This window comes from Cebidichthys violaceus, unplaced genomic scaffold (assembly GCF_023349555.1).
Source record: "Cebidichthys violaceus isolate CVI_PGR_0920_01 unplaced genomic scaffold, fCebVio1.0.p SCAF_12, whole genome shotgun sequence".
Classification (NCBI taxonomy): domain Eukaryota; kingdom Metazoa; phylum Chordata; class Actinopteri; order Perciformes; family Stichaeidae; genus Cebidichthys; species Cebidichthys violaceus.
This window is the reverse complement of record NW_027176285.1, coordinates 13,164,062-13,185,773: the sequence shown is the minus strand read 5'-3', so window position 1 is coordinate 13,185,773 and position 21,712 is coordinate 13,164,062. Positions and strand designations below refer to the sequence as shown.

General features: G+C 42.7%; 1 protein-coding gene across 2 annotated transcripts in view; it reads left to right on the top strand.

The window, feature by feature from the left end:
- ap3b1a (adaptor related protein complex 3 subunit beta 1a) overlaps positions 1-21,712 on the top strand; it is a 52,522-nt gene that overhangs the window by 7,048 nt on the left and 23,762 nt on the right. For both annotated transcript variants that reach the window (XM_068706511.1, XM_068706510.1), the window contains exons 4-20: positions 2,746-2,841; positions 3,018-3,178; positions 3,879-3,945; positions 9,584-9,766; positions 10,652-10,807; positions 12,072-12,169; positions 12,303-12,357; positions 12,437-12,508; positions 12,966-13,028; positions 13,118-13,250; positions 13,880-13,989; positions 14,082-14,258; positions 15,587-15,773; positions 16,671-16,801; positions 17,952-18,105; positions 18,894-19,074; positions 21,370-21,529. In XM_068706511.1, the coding sequence (XP_068562612.1) occupies positions 2,746-2,841; positions 3,018-3,178; positions 3,879-3,945; positions 9,584-9,766; positions 10,652-10,807; positions 12,072-12,169; positions 12,303-12,357; positions 12,437-12,508; positions 12,966-13,028; positions 13,118-13,250; positions 13,880-13,989; positions 14,082-14,258; positions 15,587-15,773; positions 16,671-16,801; positions 17,952-18,105; positions 18,894-19,074; positions 21,370-21,529 (2,184 nt within the window). The remainder of the gene's footprint in view (positions 1-2,745; positions 2,842-3,017; positions 3,179-3,878; positions 3,946-9,583; positions 9,767-10,651; positions 10,808-12,071; positions 12,170-12,302; positions 12,358-12,436; positions 12,509-12,965; positions 13,029-13,117; positions 13,251-13,879; positions 13,990-14,081; positions 14,259-15,586; positions 15,774-16,670; positions 16,802-17,951; positions 18,106-18,893; positions 19,075-21,369; positions 21,530-21,712) is intronic.

Sequence of the window (21,712 nt, the reverse complement as noted above, 5' to 3'; positions counted from 1 at the left end):
TCATTTAAATCTCGTGTGACACGGCGTGTGCATATTCTGAGGGAACTTCCTCATCCAGAACAACAGTATGTGTGGAAAGCTTTTTCTTAATTTAGTTTGTAGTTAATTAAGTTTTTGTTCAAAGTTAAACAGACAAACTTAAAAGAAATGGTCACACTAGAGTAATGACGTTGAATATATATATATATATATTAATATATATATATACACAGTATATTTTTAAATAAACAAAAGGTAAGTGGTTCATATAGATTAAAGCCGTCCCTTGTTGTTGGACATTTTTTATTTCTAAATATTCTATTTCTATTTTCTACACCGCTCTCTTTTCCTAACCTGGATGGTACATGGGTCAAAAAAGCCAAATAAAAACAAAACTAAAATACATACCCAAAGACAGAAATCTAAAGAAAGAGGAAAAAATATCTTGTATACATATAAGGAGCGGGGAGGAGGGTAGTATTCAGAGAAAAAACTCAGAATTTCCGATGTTAGAGTCTTAATTTTACCAGAAAAACTCAAATATTATCCGACTTTAAAGTCACAATTTATTTATTTTTTTGTTAAAGAACCACTACCTGTGTCCTTTATCAGTTAACAATAACTACCACTGAATTGTGTAGGAAAAAAATTCTGATAATGTCAGACTACATCCAGACAAATAATCAAGCTTTTTTAAAAACTGTATCAGTTTAGAGATAAGAAATACAATTTTAGGGCACCGCAAGTATTCAGAGACTATCTTCTCACAAATGTATGACTTCATAATCTCAACGTATGTCAGATATTCTTCCTCGTGAAGATTTGATCTCAGAAATTCAGAGTAGATGTTACTTGGGTAGATGTTAAAATGTTGTCACAAGGTAATCTTGGAATTAAGACCATTAAGTCACTTAAACCTGTGATGTCATAAGACTAAGAGACCGTAGCAGGAACTCTAGTTGTCTGTTCTACAGATCTACCCAGCTGTGGCCGGATACATTTTTACTTTTTATTTTGGTTTGACTTATTTGTTTTTTTATCAGAGAAAAGGTTTTTCCCCTTTCCATCAGTAGTAGCACAGCTAGTTTTTCTTTACTATAAATCACAAATTAGTCCAGCAGCAGCAGCAGCAGCAGCACGAAGATACAGTAAGAAGCTGTGTGTCGGTGTAAAACACTCCACTAAATCATGGCAGGACTCTTGTGCTCAGACTATTCCAGCGAATGACCAAAACACTAAGCAACAGCTCAAGAGGGGTTCCCATGCCCGGAGCCTGTGAATATTGATTAGCAGCGGCAGAATAATCAGGCGGCGTGAGGGGCAGCATGTGAGCGGGGGGGGGAGCCTGGAGCCCGGACGCTGGTGTGCAAGGCATGCAGCCGAAAGCACCTCATGGGTGGGTGGGAGGGTGGAGGAGCAGGTGGGTGGATGTAATTGGCAGCAGAGAGCCCACAGTCACGTCTCCTCTCTCCCACCTTGTATACACCAGCTGCTAAGGTAGCTCCTCTCCCTCCTTCTCTCCCTCGGTTCCTTCTACTTTACTCACCTTTAGTGTATCTCTCTAAAAATGGCCTCTTCTCTCGCTCCCAGCCTCTTCTCTTCTCTCATTGTCCACCGCGAGCAGCCATTGATCCCATCGCTAATTAGAAAACAGCACAAGAGCACGCAGGTTATTGACCGCGTTTGCGTGATTTAATATCGGCCCGCTTTATTTTCTTTAATCACTGCTGCACATCATGTTAACGCCACGTATCGTGCGCGACCGCGTGTGCATGCATGTGTTGCTTTTAAATGTTAAAGTGACAAGAAGAGAGAGAGAGAGAGAGAGAGAGAGAGAGGGAACGTGTTATAAATAAAATCTCATTCGATGCCGAGCGAGTTGCAGAGCCCTTAATCGCCTGCTGCAGAATGAAATCAGTCGGGTGCTTCGTGGTCAAAGAAACCAGATCCTTGAGGGCAGATGGGTTGTGCCTCCCTTTTCATCGTGAGTAATGCCATTAATTCCAGCGGTAATGACCAGAACGATGATTGAGAACTGTGGTGTGTGCTGCTGCAGGTCAATACTCGCTGCATTAGGAAGCATGGTGCTGATTACTAACTAAACTCTGGTGATTGTACCTGAGATGTAACCTTACCCCTGACCTCCACCTCAAATCAGCTCCTAAATGAAATTATAAATAGTTCCTGAAGTAAATCATCATTCCTCATAACCGCTTTTTTTTTTTTATTCCAGCTCCAATATTTATGAACCTGCAGTCTTATAGGCTCAAATCAGCTCTTGTTAGTTCAGCTTTTTTTCTTCTTCTTCTTCTTCTTCTTCTCTGAATTGCTGATGGGAATCGGCAGACGAGCAGACCTCCAGTTAAACTCGTCGGAGAGCCAAAATAAATATTATCTCAGGCTTTCCTGCGAGAAGAAGAAGAAGAGGCGTGGAAGCTTACAGCACAGGACGGCGAAGGCCAATGATGCAATGGCTCTCTCTGGGGGAAAAAAAAAGGGACAAAAGTACAGAACCTCACCCACTGCCTGAAACAACACTGGGTCGAGTCTGCAGCTAGCGGCGCCGAGACGGGACAACTTTCTCTCTCCTCCTTGAAATAATAAATCAAATCTCCCGTTGTTTCTTTCCTTCTTGTTCATTTTAGTCCTTTTTTTATTCTCACATAAACCTGCTGAGCTTTTAGAACACAGCTGGTTTTCCTCCATTGTTTCCTTCCCCATTGTGCTGCTTCAATTCATCGCTGTTTGATGTCATTGTCATTGCAGCTGAAGAAGCTTGTGTATGTGTACCTGGTGAGGTATGCAGAGGAGCAGCAGGACCTGGCTCTGCTGTCCATCAGCACCTTCCAGCGGGCCCTGAAGGTAGCCTTTTCTACGTCCGTCTCTCTCTCTTCATCACCGCTAACATGCTCTTTTCTTCTAATCTACGCATTTTCTGTGACACGCTTCAGATACAGTAATCATTATTAGTAGAAAACCTTCTTTCACACGCTGACACATGTGGGTTCTCCCCCCCCTCCCCCGTATCTTCGTGGCAGGAGCCAAACCAGTTCATCCGGGCCAGCGCGCTGAGGGTTCTGTCCAGTATCCGGGTCTCCATCATTGTCCCCATCATGATGCTGGCCATCAAGGAGGCGGCAGCCGACCTGTCCCCGTATGTCAGGAAGACGTCGGCCCACGCGATCCAGAAGCTCTACAGGTAACGATTCTGTGCACCCGACCTGTTCAGGTCCAGTAGCTGCACCCGTCGGCTCGCCTGGCTCTCCTCACCGGCTCATTCCTGAGCTCCAGTAAATGTTGGCCCGTGTTGATACAAGGGGTTTTACCCGGCAGTTGTCTCGCTCTTATCAGCTGAGTCTTAGTCACACTGGCATGAATCAAAGAATGACAGAGTGCTTCAAATATGAGCAAAGTAGTGAAACTGAACATGACTTGATCAGTTACATATTTGATTTAAAAGGTTGATATCAGGACGTCCAAAAACCCCCAAATATTCAGTTTACAATCAGATATGACAAATAAAAGTAGAAAGCACCACAACCGGTGAACGTTCGGACATTTTACTCGAAAAAACCGACCAAAGCAATTTGATTAATCTACTCCTTTTGTACACTTCTTTCTGTGGGAATTGAACCGTACAACACTGCACCTGTAAGTTATGATGCAACATCTGGATGAGTCCCACCTGTACGAAATCTCAATTTATAGCCCACTGCAGAATAAACCCACTGGTTCCCAACCCGGGGGTCCCTGAAGGGTCACCCAAAGCTTCACGTGAGGTCACGAGGCTTTAAGACGGCTTTCGCTAATATAAAAAATTGTTATTTTGAAAGTTTGGATCATTATTTTAGACCTGGAGCTTTATTCTCTCCCTCTCTCCCTCCCTCCCTCTTCTTCAGCCTGGATCCCGACCAGAAGGAGCAGCTGATTGAAGTGATAGAGAAACTCCTGAAAGACAAAAGCACAGTAAGTACAGGCTGAACTACACAGTGAGCTACATGCTGCAGAACACCGGCCACTGGAGGGCGCCGCAGTCAAGCGATTCTCCTCCCGGCTCTCCATCCCCACAGCTCATTCGGCAATGCCATGGTTTGTTAACACCCACTTAAACCCACACATCTTCAGATGCTCCTTGTTAAGTGTCCATTTGGAGGGAATTTTCGCACTGATGCTAGTGTCAGCTTAATTTTCTCAAAGGCCAACTTCTTCTTCTTCTTTTTTTTTTTCTTCTTCTTCTTCTCACAACTGGACCGTAAATGAGTTGGATTCTCAGATTCTGTGTTTAGGGCCCGGTCGGACACAAACAGCCCATTAGAAGTCAGCAGGCAGCACACTCATCTGAGGGGGTCACAGTGAATACTAAGCATGTTTAAATGCCACATTTCAAATATGTAGACGTTAGGCGACAGAATGCAGAGTGTGCCCGTGTTTGTACGTGCGAGTCATGCACAATTATGTATTCATAGCGTATATTTGTCATTATGCAAACAAAACAAAGCGGCTCAGGCCAAAATGTGGGGGGGGGGGGGGTAGTACCAGATGCATAGCATATTTAGCCCCGGACGCTAACGAAGACAGATGACTTCTCCCCCTATTGGAGCTCACATTGTGAGGCTGAGGACGGAGAGAGAGAGAGAGAGGGGGCACTATCATCACACGGACGCAAGAGCACCATCAGTCAGTGATGAATGGTGAAAAAAAACAAACACGGTGGAAAGCAATGATTTCTTCTCCATTGACGCTGGGGCGACACCATGTAGCGTTTAGAAGATGGTCAGTGTTGTCGCCATTGTATTTATTTATTTCTAGTTGCTGACGTTCCTCTGTGAGGAGGCTCCTTCGGCGCTGTCGTCGTGTAGCTTAACACAGAAAGGGGGGAACATCTCAGATTTCACACATAATAAAGGTCAGTTTACTAAGGCTGCACCGCCGGAGGAAAGCGGGTTTTATATTCTGTCTTCTGTTGGGGTCTGCAGCCTGAGAGAAGAGCCCCTGATGATGTCATGAGGGTTCTTCTCAGCGTGGGTTTTGCAGACTTTAAATGTTGAACAGAAAGCAGCGTGGAGGAAGATAAAGGGATTAAATGAAGCTGTCGGGTGGATTATACTTTATATTGATCATTTGTGCACATTTATTCGCCGATATTTTACACAGGTACATATTTTTTCCTGAACGTTTTTGTATTCTATATTTATATTTGTTGACTTTTGCAGAACTTGCTTTTTATTTAAAATTTTCTCTTACTAGGTTTATGGTTATGCACCAAAACAACGCGGCAAATTCCTGATGTGTGGAAACCTACTTGTCAATACATGATTCTTTTTAAAGAGTTTAAACAAGAAGTATCACACAGAATAGTACACAACAAACCCACCCAGACAAAACATAAACACACAGAAATATTTGAATACGATTAAATAAAAATAGATAAAATAAATAAACAAAAGTGACAGAAAATATTCACATATAACAAGTGTTTTGAACAGTAGCATGTGTCTGAAGTTAAGTTAAAATAAGCTTGTATGAATTAACATTGACAGTAAGACATAACTTTAACTTGTATATCAAGCTGTTCAGTAGAACAGAATGAAGTCACTCTCCCTCTCGGTGTCGCCATGTTGAGAGCCGTGTGGAGGCAACAGATATTCCAAGAATTTCAAATTTAGCACCTTCTCAGTTCCATCAAGTGTCCTATGTTGAGTTGGAAATTCCGTTCCACAAACTGCATACTAACTACTCACTCAGTGCTGCACACTGCCGACTGAGTTAAGGACTAATGATTCAATCCGTTGTACTCGTAACTTGGAAAAACAACGATACGGAAAAATGCAGTGGAACAGTAGAAGATCAGAAAGTCGGCCAAAAATGTATCGAGCCCGAGTTTGCAGACAACGGTTAATTATTTAAACCGTCTGCTTCGCAGTCTCCCATTGGACAGTCTTAAGAGCCGCAAAGCATTTTGGGTATTCCCAGTACGCTCACGTCTCGTACTCAGAAATTCTTGCTATTCCGAGTATTTCTTGCATACACGATATCCTGATAATATGCAGCTGGAACGCACCACTAACTCGATTACACGTCATTCTCACAATGAATTATTTTAACATGTGATATCAAACACAGCCATAGTCCTAATGTTATTTATTACACCAAACTTGTCCTGCTCCCAAGAAAAATGCATTTTAAAAAGACACCTTACTGCCAGTTTTCCAGACATCGTTAGGTTTGTAAAACTGTTTTTCCGTATCGATATGATAATGAATATTTTACCTGCAAAGCAGTGGATTCATTTAGTGAAATGCTAGTTAGCCGATGTCAGCGCGCTGCCTGCAGAAGGAGGAAACATCTGGTTATTGTTCCCGTCCGTGTCACCGTCCAGGCCTCCTGGCATTTACCTTTACAGATGTGCCTGTTTGGTTAAATGGCTGTGACACACGGTGGGCTGCTTATAAGGCAGCCTGGTTTTAAAGAGAAAATGGGAAGGCCTGACGACAGAGACAACACAGGAGTCTGTGCAGCTGTTTTACCGTGATGGATCTATTATCCAGCCATTACAAGATAAATGATCGATCCCTCCCACCGCCACACCCCCCCCTGCACCTTCTGCAAAATTGAAATGAGAACAGGGGCGGGGGGGGGGGGGGGGGGTGTAGTATGATCAGGGGGCTAGGTGAGATGCCCATTAATTTAAGAGAAAAAGGAGGGAGGAGGAAGAGAGCAGGAGCGGAGGGAGGATAGGCCGACCCCGCGCCGCGCCATCAATCAAAAAGGCGCACGTTGTCTCTGGCGTGATGACCCAGCACTCTCTGCCTCTCTGGCACCCTAATTAGAATTCATAGCAAAATAGATGCAAGGAAACGGTTTGGGCCCCTTCATAATTTTATAGGAAATTTATTGTTATTAGAAGAACCATTTGCTTAGTGTGATTTTTCCATTACCGGCTTGTCACGCAGGGTAGATAATGTGGTCGGGGGGGGGGGGAGGCGGCGTATGAACTCCATAGATTGGGGTGTCAGTTTTGTTGATGGTGCATGTAGTTTACCTTGGAGCTGTGTCTAATGGGGGAAGTTGGTTGGAGAATGCACAAAGCCTTGCAGCAGGATACACATGCTCAGAAACAGTGCTGCCTGTAATAGCCTCAGAGACAGCAGAGGCCTTGGGAGAGTAAAAATACACGCCGCCAGTACATGCTGAGTATATATACATATATACAGTATGTGTATTATAAATTGACTGCTTTGAGTGTGTTTATCTACAGCCTCAAGCTGCTGTGACGCCCCTTTAACATGGATATGTAGGAGCCATGGTTTTGTTTATGCTGTACATCAGTCCCTGAAAACACGTTTTTTTATTGGAACTTTCTGTTAGAACCCTATAGAAACGGTTTGTATCGTGTTTTGTGATTTTAACCAGAGTGATTATTCAAATGACATTTTATCCACCTCCTTTGTATTGGGTTTGGGTCATAGACTGTGTATAGGTAGTAGTAGTTGATTTGTGGACTGATGTCATGAAGCCGTGAGTTCAGCATTTTGGCCGTCGCCATCTTGGCTTTTTGCAACCAGTGAACAGGAAGTGACCACGTCTGGACTGAGGAGGAGTGACGTAGAAACCTGTCAATCACCGTGTAGCCCCGCCCCTAAAGCATACCCTGCTTTATGGTCTGTTTGACTCAAAATGAACCATAATTTACTAAATGAACATCATGCTGTTGAGACCATAAACTCATGTTTACAATGTTTACTGAGGGAATAAATCAAGAGAGAAGTAGAGTCATTTTAGACTAGACTTCTATACAACCAGAGGAGTCGCCCCCTGATGGACACTAGAGAGAATGCAGCTTTAAGACGCTTCTTAATTTGGATGTTTGAGTAATATAGTATTCACCAGGTCCATGAAACTGTCACACTTCCTTATTTAAGGTCAAAATGTCTGCTGTGAAAAATGTCTGTGTAATTTTGCTGAACTCATCCAATACACGTTTGTACTCAAAGCAATAGAAAACAATATCGTTCACAGCTTCTCTCTTCTCTCAGATTAATCCAGATATTTACAGAAACTGAATACAGTGTATTTTCCAAAGAAAGACGGCACTATTCCTCTCCCTGAAACATGATTTATCCTGCGAGAGACAAATAGAACAGACAAAGCAGACTCATTAGAGGCAGCTTTAGAATACGGTGATGTTTGTACTCAACGTGACATAAACTGCATGTCCTCACATTAATATTACTAATGTATGCAGAGGCATGCCAGTGTACATAATTGCAAATCTCCATTCAGGTGATACTTACAAATCTAATTATTTATTTAATATTCTTAGTAGCTGACGAGATGTGTTGGCTGTCAGTAGATAAGCACTCAGTCGTAGTTTATTAGGTAAGTTTAGCTTAAACTAATGCGGTCTAAAACAACAATAAATCCTCTCTTCATGAATGTTCATTCAACATGTTGATCCAACTGGAGGATCATTGAGGAGGACGTAGTTTGTGTTGCTGATGAACTATAATGCATTATACGGAGATGTATTTCTGTTATTTAGCCGGCCCTCATTGATATAAATGAGTTGGACGTAACATTACAAACACCGCTCACTAAGAGGCAACGTAATTTAACAAAGCGCCGCCTCCAAAAACCTCTCTGAAACCCGTACCATCATGGGACTGATCTACAGAACCTGCGAGTGTTCTTTGTTGAAACGTGACTTTCTGTGGGTCACCAGATGAATGTAACTTCATGCATCAGAGTGAAACCATAACATGTAGCGGTTTGATCCTCCAGCGATCCATTCATCAGTGTCAGTGTGTGAACGTCACTCGGTTTTAAGGTCCGGATTTCTCAGAGAATCTACAGACAGCAGCCGTGCACACACACACACACACACACACACACACACACACACACACACACACACACACACAATCAATGCAGGCTCATGACAATGCTGATGGGTAAATGCACCGGGTCCCCGCAGGGCCACCGGGGGCCAGAAGGCTTTAATTGGGAAGACCAGATTCTGCTGCCTCTCTCTTCTTCTTCTTCACCCTCGCCTGCCCAAGATAATGGTGTTTGCATATTAATACGCCGCCATGTCACTCACTCAGTCTCACAGAGAGTCAAGCCAGTCAGCATACTGCGTGTGTGTGTGTGTGTGTGTGTGTGTGTGTGTGTGTGTGTGTGTGTGTGTGTGTGTGTGTGTGTGTGTGTGTGTGTGTTTTCTACCTGAGGAAAAAAAATATATAATTTACTGGACAGATATGAAAACCTCTCGTTGATGGATTTCTTTCATCGGGTAAAATAAGCGCTTCCTTCTAATTATCAGCTAACTACTCAGAGGCTGAACTGTGTGTATTGTAATCAAAGTGGTAAATTGGTATTGTGTTTTTTTTTTTTTTTTAAGTGCTATCATAATGTTTTTTTCTTTACCATGGTTATATGTTAACCAGCATTTGATTCCTCTAGAGTCTTTAAGAGCTAAAGCATAAAGCTGCTTCACATCCTTTCAACTTTAAGTGTTGATGCCGGAGAGACAGAAACACAAAACAGCAGCGTTTCCCCTCACGAGTCGGCTTCTGTCTCTGTTCTTCTTCCTTCTCCTCTGTAGCTGGTGGCCGGCAGTGTGGTGGTGGCCTTTGAGGAGGTGTGTCCGGACCGCATCGACCTGATCCATAAGAACTACAGGAAGCTGTGTAACCTGCTGGTGGATGTGGAGGAGTGGGGCCAGGTGGTCATCATCTCCATGCTGACGCGCTACGCCCGGACGCAGTTCACCAGTCCCTGGAAGGAGGTGACCAAGACCCAGATCTATAAAGTGTCAATATACCGTATATATATAGATATATTTACTTCTTATATTTCACTTTGTAAGCAGCTTTGCTGGTAAGCAGGCTGCACAGACATCATCACGGTCATTCGAACTACTCACACATCAAACTAAATCAGTAATATCACTCTGTGTGACTCATGTTGATCTGTGGTGATGCTTAATAATTTAACAAATCTCTTCTTTTTCTGAATCATAGAGCTCCATTAAAACACATCAATGAGCCTCACCTTCTTCACCATGAACACAAACTCAATCCCACGCACACAGTCCTGCTACATGTGGATTAATCTGCTGCTGAAAATAGTCCCCAACAAATGCACTATTCCTCATATTTGTTGAATGAGACTACAGTGACCATTTACAAATTATTTAGTCTTTTTTTTAAAAAGACAAATACAATAGTGTATTCATCTACTGCAGGAAATAGTCCCCAACACGTGTATTTTGTTGAATTTCCTCCTGTTTGAGTACCTTTTGCAAAAGACTATGGTGCCCAACTGTTTTGGGAAATTATTGAGCCTTTTTCAAAAGCAAAACTACGTCTTCCAGACCCGCTTTTGAAGTCAACATCTTAAGCAGGAAGTAATGGTGTCGGGGTTTAAAAAGTCAAAAACATGCTGGGGAAAATGAAGTAATTAGAGGCTGATCAACGCATTGTTGTTTTTTGTCTTTCCACAGGATTTGTTGACATTAAGAAGAATATTGAATAACACCAGACTTGTCCTTTTTAAAAGTACAATTCTACAAATTTGTAAAGAAAGCTATTTAGCTCACAATAACCCACCGAAAAAAAACACTACTTTTGGTGTGATCTATTGTGACGCATTGTGCCTTTTTGTGCGTCAGGGGGCCATGTTTGACGAGAACAACGAGAAGGCGTTCTATGAGTCCGACTCCGAGGAGAAGAAAGACCAGACGGAGGCAAAGCCTTACATCATGGATCCAGACCACAGACTGCTGCTCAGGAACACCAAACCTCTGCTGCAGAGCAGGAACACGGCTGTGAGTTAGCAGGACACTTAAACACAGACACACACAGACACACACAGCCACAGTCGAGCCATTAGGAGCAGGTTTGTGTTATTGTGTGTGTGTTATTGTGTGTGTGTTATTGTGTGTGTGTGTGTGTGTGTGTGTGTGTGTGTGTGTGTGTGTGTGTGTGTGTGTGTGTGTGTGTGTGTGTGTGTGTGTGTGTGTGTGTGTGTGTGCTGCTTTTTAAGCTGTCTGGAGATATAAACATCGATCAAGGCCTCTGCTCGTATCTCAGCACCGTCTCCGAGATAAAAGCTACACTAAAACTAGTTTAGTCCCGTATGGACGTATAAACACTTTAAAACTCACTTCCCCAGCAGTGATGCATTACAAGACACCTTTTCATACACAAATGCAACGCGCACACCTGGACACACGGCGTAAAAACAGGATAATGCACACACATACGTACCTGCTGTATTGCAGGGAAAAAAAACAACAACCCGGTAACAAACATAGAGAGTGCAGATCTCCATCACCCTGGAGCCTCAAGGTCTCTGTCGCTGTGTAGCAGCGGCAGGAAAAATGCTCCCAAATGAAAGTGTTGATTAAAATGTGACACTCGACAACACGATGACGTGCTCCATCTTCATACAGACGCCTGAACCCTCTCGTTCTGCCTGCAACGACGGACACGCGTCCAACTGCTATTTAAAGCCCCGCTGAAAAATTACCTTCATCGAGTCACCGTGTCTTTTGTAGAGGAATGCATGCAAAGGAATTTAATTTCAGCTCGGATACGCAGGTGGAAAAGAAACCACTGGTGGTGTAATAATAACAGTAACAGTAATAGTAATAATAATGATAATAAAGCACTTAAGTGAGTGTATAAAAACCATAAAATCAAGTAACATGTAAAGTTGACTGAAAAGCAAAAACACTGTGGTGGAATGTAACTAAGGGTACCAAGGTATTTCCATTTTATAAAACTTTATACTTCTACATCTCAGATGTATTTTGTACTTTTTACTACATTTGTCTGACGGCTTTAGTTACTTTTCAGACGACAGTTTTTCGTGTCCTTCCTGTCAAGTAAGAACCACGTATCTCCAGACGTGTTGAAACATCACATATAGTAGTAAAACACTGACCGGTAGTGGAGTATTTATACAGTGTAGTATTAGTACATTTACACCAGTAACAGATATGAATACTTCCTCCACCACTGCCTACAAGCTGTAAAATGTTTTTAAGAGGGGTTCAAATAAGTTCCCACTGTGTTGGTGTGTTTTAGGTGGTGATGTCCGTCGCTCAGCTCTATTGGCATTTGGCTCCGAAGCATGAAGTCAACATTGTCACCAAGTCACTGGTTCGACTACTAAGAAGCCACAGGTAATGCAAAAACAAATGCGATATATATATATATATATATATATATATATATATATATATATCTCAATGCTGCCTCTGCCATCTCTGCGTCCATGTTGTCCACGTCTGACTGCTGTCTTTCTCTCGTGGACAGAGAGGTTCAGTACATCGTGCTTCAGAATATCGCCACGATGTCCATCCAGAGGAAGGTAAGTCTGCTGGACCGCAGGACTCTAAACGTTGATGCTCCGAGAGACTCCTCTAATAACACGAGTTCTCTCCCAACAGGGGATGTTTGAGCCCTTCATGAAGAGTTTCTATGTGAGATCTACAGATGCGACACACATCAAAACACTGAAGGTAAATACTACTTCATTGCATAGGATGAATGAGGGTCAATGAGATTTTGAGCTTGTGAAATGACGTTTAGAAAATAATTTCACACCTTATGGTTGCGTATTATCCTTCTTTAAACCTGTGGGGGGGGGGGGGGGAAGCTGCAGGATAATTTCAGGTTTGTAGACAACAGATTGGTTGTGGTAGAATAAAATGCATGAATTATATCAACTGTGACGTTACACAAAGAACTGCTGTTATGAACGGAGTACGGATTCATAAGTGCATGAATCTCTTCTTCCATAGTGACACTGAAGTTACTCTTAAATTTAAGTTAAATGTAGAAAACCGAGGCTAAAAGTGGAACAGTTAAGCTTTCTGGAAGCAATACAGCTAAAGTAACGTTTATGGAAGAGTGTTAATAGCAATGTCTCTTCTATTCAAACCCTCTTTTCTTAACCCTCCACTGTGATTCTTGTAGTTGGAGATCCTGACCAACCTGGCCAATGAAGCCAACATCTCCACTATCCTGAGGGAGTTCCAGGTTTGTGTTTAGTTTCTTAATGTTTACCAGTAAGTCACATCAGTAGTCCACCTTGAGTAAATGGCATTACTCTTCTGTCTCCTGTTCAGACCTACGTGAAGAGCCAGGACAAAGCGTTCGCAGCAGCCACCATTCAAGCCATCGGCCGGTGTGCCACCAACATCTCCGAGGTGACCGACACTTGTCTCAGCGGTCTGGTGCTGCTGCTTTCCAACAGAGACGGTAAAAAGCCTTCTTTGATAACCGATATCTGAGTGTTTGCCTTCTTCTGTATATTATAGGGATAGTTTGGATTTTTTTTTTTTTGAAGTGGGGTTGAATGAGGTGCTTGTATATCATCGGTGTATTACCTGCAGTAGATGGCGGTCGGCACGCCCCTGAGGTTTGGAGAATCGGCACAGAAGCCAAGGGGTCAGCAGCAAAATGTGTTTTAGACACCTAAAAAGAGAAAATCTATATCAGTTTGTGTCTATATTTAGAATGTTTTGCTGTCAGACAGGGAACTGAAGCCGTTATCTTTGCTCTCTTCAAAGCCAGCAGACTCCTTGGACAAAAACAGTAATTTGACCTCGCAGAACACGCAAGTTGCTGTTCTACTGCTGCCTCGATCGGTTAGTTTATTTGTGTCATTGTGTGACTTTACTGAATCCAAACTTAAAACACCAAAGTCACAAAATATCACGTACAAAATAACCGATCAAGACGGCGGTAAAACAGCGAGGTAAAATTAAAAGAGAGCGCCTCTCCTCATACGTACCTCGTATTACTCCACTTCAAAACATCCAGACTCTCCCTTCATGGTGCTGTGATCGTCTGTCTCTCTATGAGAACTTCCTGTCTTGTCTTTGCAGAGACGGTGGTGGCCGAGAGCGTGGTGGTGATCAAGAAGTTGCTTCAGACTCAGCCCACCCAGCACAGTGAGATCATCAAGCACATGGCCAAGCTCTTCGACAACATCACGGTGCGTTTCCTCGTTCATAGACGGGAACAAATGCTCAAACGTGTTGTGCTTGTAATCTGAGTAGCGGTTGTATTTGTCCCCTGAACTTGCAGGTCTCCATGGCCCGAGCCAGCATCCTGTGGCTGATGGGAGAGTACTGTGAGAGGGTGCCGAAAATTGCCCCCGATGTGCTCCGTAAGATGGCAAAGACTTTCACGGCAGAGGAGGACATCGTCAAGCTGCAGACGGTCAACCTCGCAGCCAAACTCTACCTGACCAACTCCAAGCAGGTACATTAAATACCAAGAGACATTTGTTCACCCGGACGTTGAGCAGTTATGGTGCTGCGGTCACGCTACCGATGTCCGCAATTAGCATTTGCATGATTAAGTATTCAAAAAAAAGAGAGATGATTCAGATTCCTGTTATCTAAATATGGATTTAATTTTTATTTCACAAGACACTGCAATGTCTCGTGGTACATTTTCACACTTCTGCAACCTCGGAGCTAAATGCTCAGTTTAAATGCAGAGCCGTGAATGAGACAGCTTTGACGTAATGGAGCGTCTCCGAGCGCTGCTCTGTGTTTACAGGCCCATTCGCGGTGATGGGGGTGATTCTGGCCTCTGAGCCGGGTTTATGAGCCCAGACGCTGCCTCCTCAAACGAGCACATCATTACACCTCCTGCTCCTCGTAATGTGTCGCTGGAGGAGAGAGAAGGAGAGAGGGAGACGCTAAAGACAATTCAGGGTTCTAATGCTGCTGTTTTTATGTCTGCCTGAATAATATGTGTCAGTGCAAGTCCTCCGTCTTTATGTTAGGAACGAGTTGTTAATTTTAGTAGATATGCTTATTCTCTTTCTTGCCCGTATTTAGATGAGAAGATCGATACCACTCACGTATGTTCCTTTAGTACAGAACTGGAGACAGTTAGCTTAGCTTAGCATAAAGACTGGAAACCAGTGGCTCCATCCAAAGTTTAAAACCACACCTACCAACACCTCAGTGCCCATGTCTATAATGCATAATAAATGTACTTATAATGCATTATAATCTGCTTATACCTCTGTATAGTTATAGTTATAAGCACACATACATATACATAATGCCATTATAACAATAATACATTTTATTTTATAGATATCTTTATTTAAATTCATTTTACAACTTTTTGTGTGTTGATTTAATAAGATTCTTTTTCACCTTACTTTAAGCAAACAATGACCACTTAGAGTAACTTACAATCACATTATGATGCACGATAAAGAAGGTAAGAATTTATTACACTATGTGAAGTATAATACTTATGTATATTATACAGTGTTATGGCAGATTATAAATGTGTTTACAATGCATTATGGGCGTCATAGAAAGTGTTACTGTGTATCTTGTAAAGTTGTGGTTTTGCGAGGAATTAAATGCTGCAGCTTCTGTATTTGCTCATTGACTTGATGTTTACTTGGTGTGCAGACAAATGCATATCTTAGCTAAATGTCGATCTATTCTTCTTTTAATGCTTGCCTTTTATTGTTGTCCGCTGTCTTACACGTTGTGTGTGTGTGTGTGTGTGTGTGTGTGTGTGTGTGTGTGTGTGTGTGTCTGTGTCCCTCCTCCCAGACTAAGCTGCTGACCCAGTACATCCTGAACCTCGGCAAATACGACCAGAGCTACGACATCAGAGACCGAACCCGCTTCATACGGCAGCTCATAGTGCCCAACGAGAAGAGCGGCGCCCTCAACAAGTACGCCCGGCGCATCCTGCTGGCCCCCAAACCGGCCCCGGTGCTCGAGTCCGCCTTCAAAGGTACTTCATACACCAACCTCTTATTCTTGTTTCAGCCCATATTAAATCCTCTAAATACGTTGAATATTTCAGATTGAATACCTTTCCTCTCCTGTTTGGTAATTCATCTCAAGCCAATCACTGAATCCATATTAACTGGACCTCTATTTCACATTTATTTCCACTCGTATGCAAAGTTGATTCAGGCGGTGGTTTTATTATTCTGGTGTGTCTGTGTCTCTGAAGGGCAGTTAGGTCAGACCCCTTTACCTTGGACTAATGAGATGGGTAAATTATTGAGCTAATGCTAACCTTTTTCAGACACTCGGAGGAAGAAAAAAAATCTCCCTCATTTAGCTGTCTCCTCTCTCTCTCTCTCTCTTCTCCGCTCTCTCTCTCTCTCTCTCTCTCTCTCTCTCTCCCTCCTTGACAAAAGGGACAGAAACTGCCTCCCACAACATTAAAATTCAGAGGCGGTTTGCACCCACTGGATGTTTATGGAAAGCGTTAACCACCCCTGTCATTCTTAATATTCACAACTGAACGCTATTTTTTGGGGGGTTTGCAAAGCACAGTTTTTAGAGCACACCTCCCAAAGGCACAGACACTGATTAGCTTCCTGCTTTGGACACACACACACACACACACACACACACACACACACACACACACACACACACACACACACAGAGAGAGAGAGAGTTTATGATGCATCTTCTATTAAAGATCTCTATATGTAAACAGTGACCACTGGGTCCAGACTTGGGTGACTTTGAATCATCTTCTATCTGCTGACACTTCCTTTTGTTTTTGTTTTTATCTTTTATTTTATTTTCCATCTCTTTAAAATGACCTCCCCCTCTTGCTTTTCACCACTCTCATTGTTTTTGTTGTTGTCATTTTTCGCTCTACTTTCAGATCGAGACCGTTTCCAGCTGGGCACTCTCTCCCACAGCATCAACAGTAAAGCCACTGGATACCAGGAGCTCTCCGACTGGCCAGCTGTTGCTCCTGACCAGTCCGTGAGGAACGTGGAGGTCATTGAGCCAGTAAGAAGTCCACCTTCCTGACACACTAACAATCATGGTGTTACTTATTCTACTAAATCACTCCAGAAATAAAAACAGAGACGGAGGAAGAACATCTGATATCTAATTTTAACTATTTCACTAAATACTATGTCACTATTTGGTTACATTTCCTGACGGAAGCGTTCGTCACACACGATTCATCTTGTCGGAAATGTAAAAATCAGACGATAAGCAAAGAAAACATGCTTTTCAAACCTGCCGGTGTGTTTGTGGGGTTCAGAGAGTTTAACTGATAGAAACTATTTTCTAGAACTCTGAGGTTTTTTTGCTCGTGACTTCACGTCCGAGGTGAGGTCGGTTCGCTCACAGACGAGACGGCTTCTGAACTTAGACCAAAGTTCATAACTTCAGGTCTGTAACTGAAGCTGAAGGAAATGTTGAGCCTAGACTCAGAAGAACTGAGCGTTAAAGAAGACCTCAACTCTTTAGTGTGTAGTTTGACTGACGAGAAGCCCGATGCACCGTTCTGTTCTGCACACTTATATTATTACTTATGTTTCAAAAAGACCGACAACATGATCGTTTTTGTTGAACGTATCGGTGTGTGTTGGAGAAATTAACATTCATTCCTCTGTTCCACTCGGCCCACAGACACAAACTTTTTGTGCTTTTGTATAAGTTTAAGAACAAAAGTTAAAAACTTTGTTTTTCAGCGAGGGATATTATTGATTCTCTTTTTTTCCTCTGAGCACCCGCTTTATAATCGTTACTTTGTGGCAGCTAATGGGGATCCAAATAAAACAATAAGCAACAATAAAGCAGAACACAATGAGCATTTCAACTTTACCTTTAGTCCTAGTTTTTAATATAAGGTTAATATAACAGATTTACCGAGTTCCCAGGTATCGTTTCTGTGTTGTCCTGATTGACTTAATTGAGTTAATTGACTTATTCCATTAGATCTTAGTGAAGCGATTGAGAGGTGTGCATATCCACTATAACGTCTCCATGCTTCACTCCATGCTTTGTGTGAACAGTTGAGTCTGTGAGCAAATTAGTTTTCTTCACATTAAACACCAACAAAGCAAAAAACTATTAGACGATATACCACTGAATAACTTGTTAATAACTTATTTAATCCTCACTTCCCTCCGCTATTTCTGATCAGGTGCAAGAGTGGGCACCGTCAGTTGGGAAGACCAAGAAACCCAAATCCACTGAGAAGAAGTTCTACTCGGACGATGAAGAGGAGAAAAAAAAGGAAGGATCAGAGAGCAGTGAAGGCAGCAGCAGCAGCAGCAGCAGCAGCAGCAGCAGTGAAGGTTTGTCTTTGTGTTTTTGTCTGACAGATTAATGTCGTGCTGTTAGTGAGTTAAAGTTATAATTCTTAAGATTTCTGATTGATTTGTCGACCCCTGTGGTCGCCGGAGGTAACGACAGGTGCAGTTTAACACTACATGTCCCAGAATTCAAAGCAGCAAACTCTCAAGAGAGCAGCTACTTTGTTAGGAAGGCAACAGGTGGATCTTTTTTGCAGTGCAGCCAAACAAACTTTTGACACAGAAGTCAGTTAATAATGGCGTATTTTTATCGATATGATTTATAGTTTTGCACAAAACTTCAGAGCACATAGGAGTCGGTTGCCTTGTTGAGGATTTGAGGTGTCCAACAGCTCATTGTGGCTCCTCCTTCTTGTTTCATTACTTCAACATTTTACTAAACTAATAATAAATGGCCGTGTGTGGTTTTGTAGACACATTTGTTGCTGAACGATCGTTGTCAGTTCTATCTTTGAAAACAAAAGCTGCTTCACAATAAAAGCCAACCTCCGTTTTGCCAGTGCGATGCTTTTACTGTGAAGCAGTAGTTGTAGGTCATTTAACTTAATACAGCTCTGATTCAGTTTTTAGTAAGCAGAGTAAACGGTGATATCAATGCCTCATTTTTATTTATTTTTTGTGCGTGTGAATGCAGTTTGAATCCTGGGTTAGAGTGGCGTACTCCGCCATTGATAGAAAAAAATGCCGATCGTAAAAGTGCTCCAAAAAAAACGTGGAAACACGAGACTCGTAGCTTGAATTCACCGGGCTGATGTTTGACGTCTGTACAGAGTCGGGCAGCGAGAGTGAGGAGCAAAGCAGCGACGAGTCGGACAAGACCTCCAGCGATTCTGGAAAGAGCTCCAGTGGATCTGAAAAGAGCTCCAGTGAGTCTGAATCCGAACAAAAGAAGAAGAAGAAAAAGACCAAGAAGGCACCGCAGAAGAATGGCAAGACGACTGCTGCTTTCAGGTACAGTTAAACTCCTGAAAGCATCATTTTTCTTCCCCGTATGTCCAGATGTTACTTGTTTCTTTCCCTTCTTACCTCCTTAACTAATCAGACAGGTGTGTGTGTGTGTGTGTGTGTGTGTGTGTGTGTGTGTGTGTGTGTGTGTGTGTGTGTGTGTGTGTGTGTGTGTGTGTGTGTGTGTGTGTGTGTGTGTGTGTGTGTGTGCGTGCGTGCGCTCGCGAGACTCGTAGTCAACAACAAATGTGATCAGTGCTTTGCTGCATCAATAAGCTCAAACCTCCATCTGTTCACAGCTTCAGCCCTTTTTATAATCTATGTGACAGCCCACCTTCTGTCATGTTACTTCTTTCTGTTCATCAGCACTTCGTTCATTATGTTTGTCAGGAGAAATCTGACATCGTGCAGGATTGCGACTCTTATACTTGCTGGATTTTTATCTCCTTTCGTCGACAGAAAGGAGACTTTTTTTGGTGTTTTTTAAAGGATTGGTTGATATTTACCAAAATAACACGAGCGAACACACAGGTCAAGGCAGCGGTAGACCAACAACTCCCGTGTTCTGCAAAGAGAAAGAGCTCTCTGACGGCAAAATAAAGCTGTGGAAATATTGAAAATATAGCTTACACTTTAACTGGTATTGTTTTTCTTAGGTGTCTAAAATATGTTATTTTTGCTCAGCCCAACCGACATCTACTGCTGCCTACGGATAAGAACCGTACAAACACAAAAGATCCCTTTAAATACAGTATTTGAGGAAATGTACTTAGTTACTTTAAGTGCACACTAGTCTGTCTCAAGATAATACCAATAGTACATCACAATGTAGGAAACAAATACATTGGGCATTTGGGAATCAAAATGACAGAAAGGATCCGTAAATCTTAGGCAACACAGAAAAAGAAACATTTTTAAACTAGATGTTGCTAGACAACCCAAATAAAGAAAGCTTTGAATTGAGGCAAATATCACAATATCTTTGACCAAATACCTCGATACAGATATTGCAACGATATTGAAGAGATATTTGACATCAGTAATGATCATTTAATGTCCCTTTTGAACAATGAGAGTTCAACAACACCAGATAACAGTGTCGCAAAACGCCAAACAACCAAATCTCAGTCAACAGATTCACCAAATTGAATCGAAATCCGTGTTTTTAGAGAGGAGAGGAACGAGCTAACCGTATAGTCTGTGAGCCATACACACCTATTGTTCTCTATATGTATTTATATATGTGTGTATCTGTCCCTCACACACACACACACACACACACACACACACACAGAGACACACATCAAGCTGGCAGAGCTGCTAGAATATCGTTAGCGTGAGTTCCATTAACAAACTAATCAAGGAGAATTTTCCTCCAGTAGCGTAACCCACATTTACATGGCTAATGGATAATGACTTCTGATTGGTCATTTAGCGGCCCGGTGTTGCCAATGAATGAGATTTGAGTCATTACTGCCAAATATGCCCACGTACACTCGGTGACACACTGGCAAATGTAGTTTCTCGTGCGCTCGACTGCGAGCGCTTTCGCTCGCGGACACACAGACTCGCACAGAATCGTACCTGATTCCGCCGTGTGACAGGCCGCCGGCTGACCCTGTTCTCTCCATTAGAGAGTATAATTAGAGCAACTCACCCCGGCGCTCAGACACACACACACACACACACACACGCATACACAGGGTAATTAGAGCAGCTCACCCCAGTGCTTCCACAACAAACACAGCATAATGCCCTCATTATGGCCCAGTCATTTCAGGCAGGGGCCTAATCAGGCCCACAGTGATTTATATCACTTTTTCCTGTTCGCAGCAAATGAAATCTGTAGGCCAAATTAATACTGGCTTTTCATCATCGCCCAAGTTAAAAAGCCAGTTACCGTCACAATTCCCCTCATTAATTTAACGGCTGAAAATCCCAGGCAGGCGGAGTAAACACTCATTATCGGGACAAATTGAAGAGGGACGGAGGCAAGTGAAAGAGAGAGGAGAAAGATGGAGAAAATCTCTGTGAGTGAACGCAACATTGGATTAACTTCACAGAGCAAAAACAACAGATTGATCGCTGTTGTTCTGACCGCGCCGCGCTTCAGCTTTCAGTTTGGGTGGAAATAACAAAAATAAAGTGTTATTAAAACAAATTATAGGTTTTTATGCATGATGTCTTCCAGACTATTTGTTCAAATGGAAGCTGTAGATGCGATTAAAACCAAAGTAAACGTGCAGTAATATTCGTGTCATGTCTGTATTCTGTTCCTTGTTTTGATTCCACGTGTTTCAGCGACTCGGATGAAAACGGAAACGGACCTGTAGCCCGAGACGGCAGCTCGTCGGCCGAGAGCTCCTCCGGCTCAGAGAGCGACTCCGAGGACGAGGACTCCGACTCAGACGCCCCCCCAACGCAACAGAAGAAGAAGAGTGACGTGAAGTCCAAACCCAAGGTGACGGCGTGCGTTTGGTCGAGTCCATTTGGATCTCAGATGAACAATCGGCTTAACTAAGTAACAGAACAATTTCTAAGAAAAACTACAAATATGAAACCTGTTGCACCACGCTTTAATCACCCGATGATTTTAGCTCTCCTGACTTCATGAGGATGGTGTCTGAGGTTGTTTCCAGTCTAT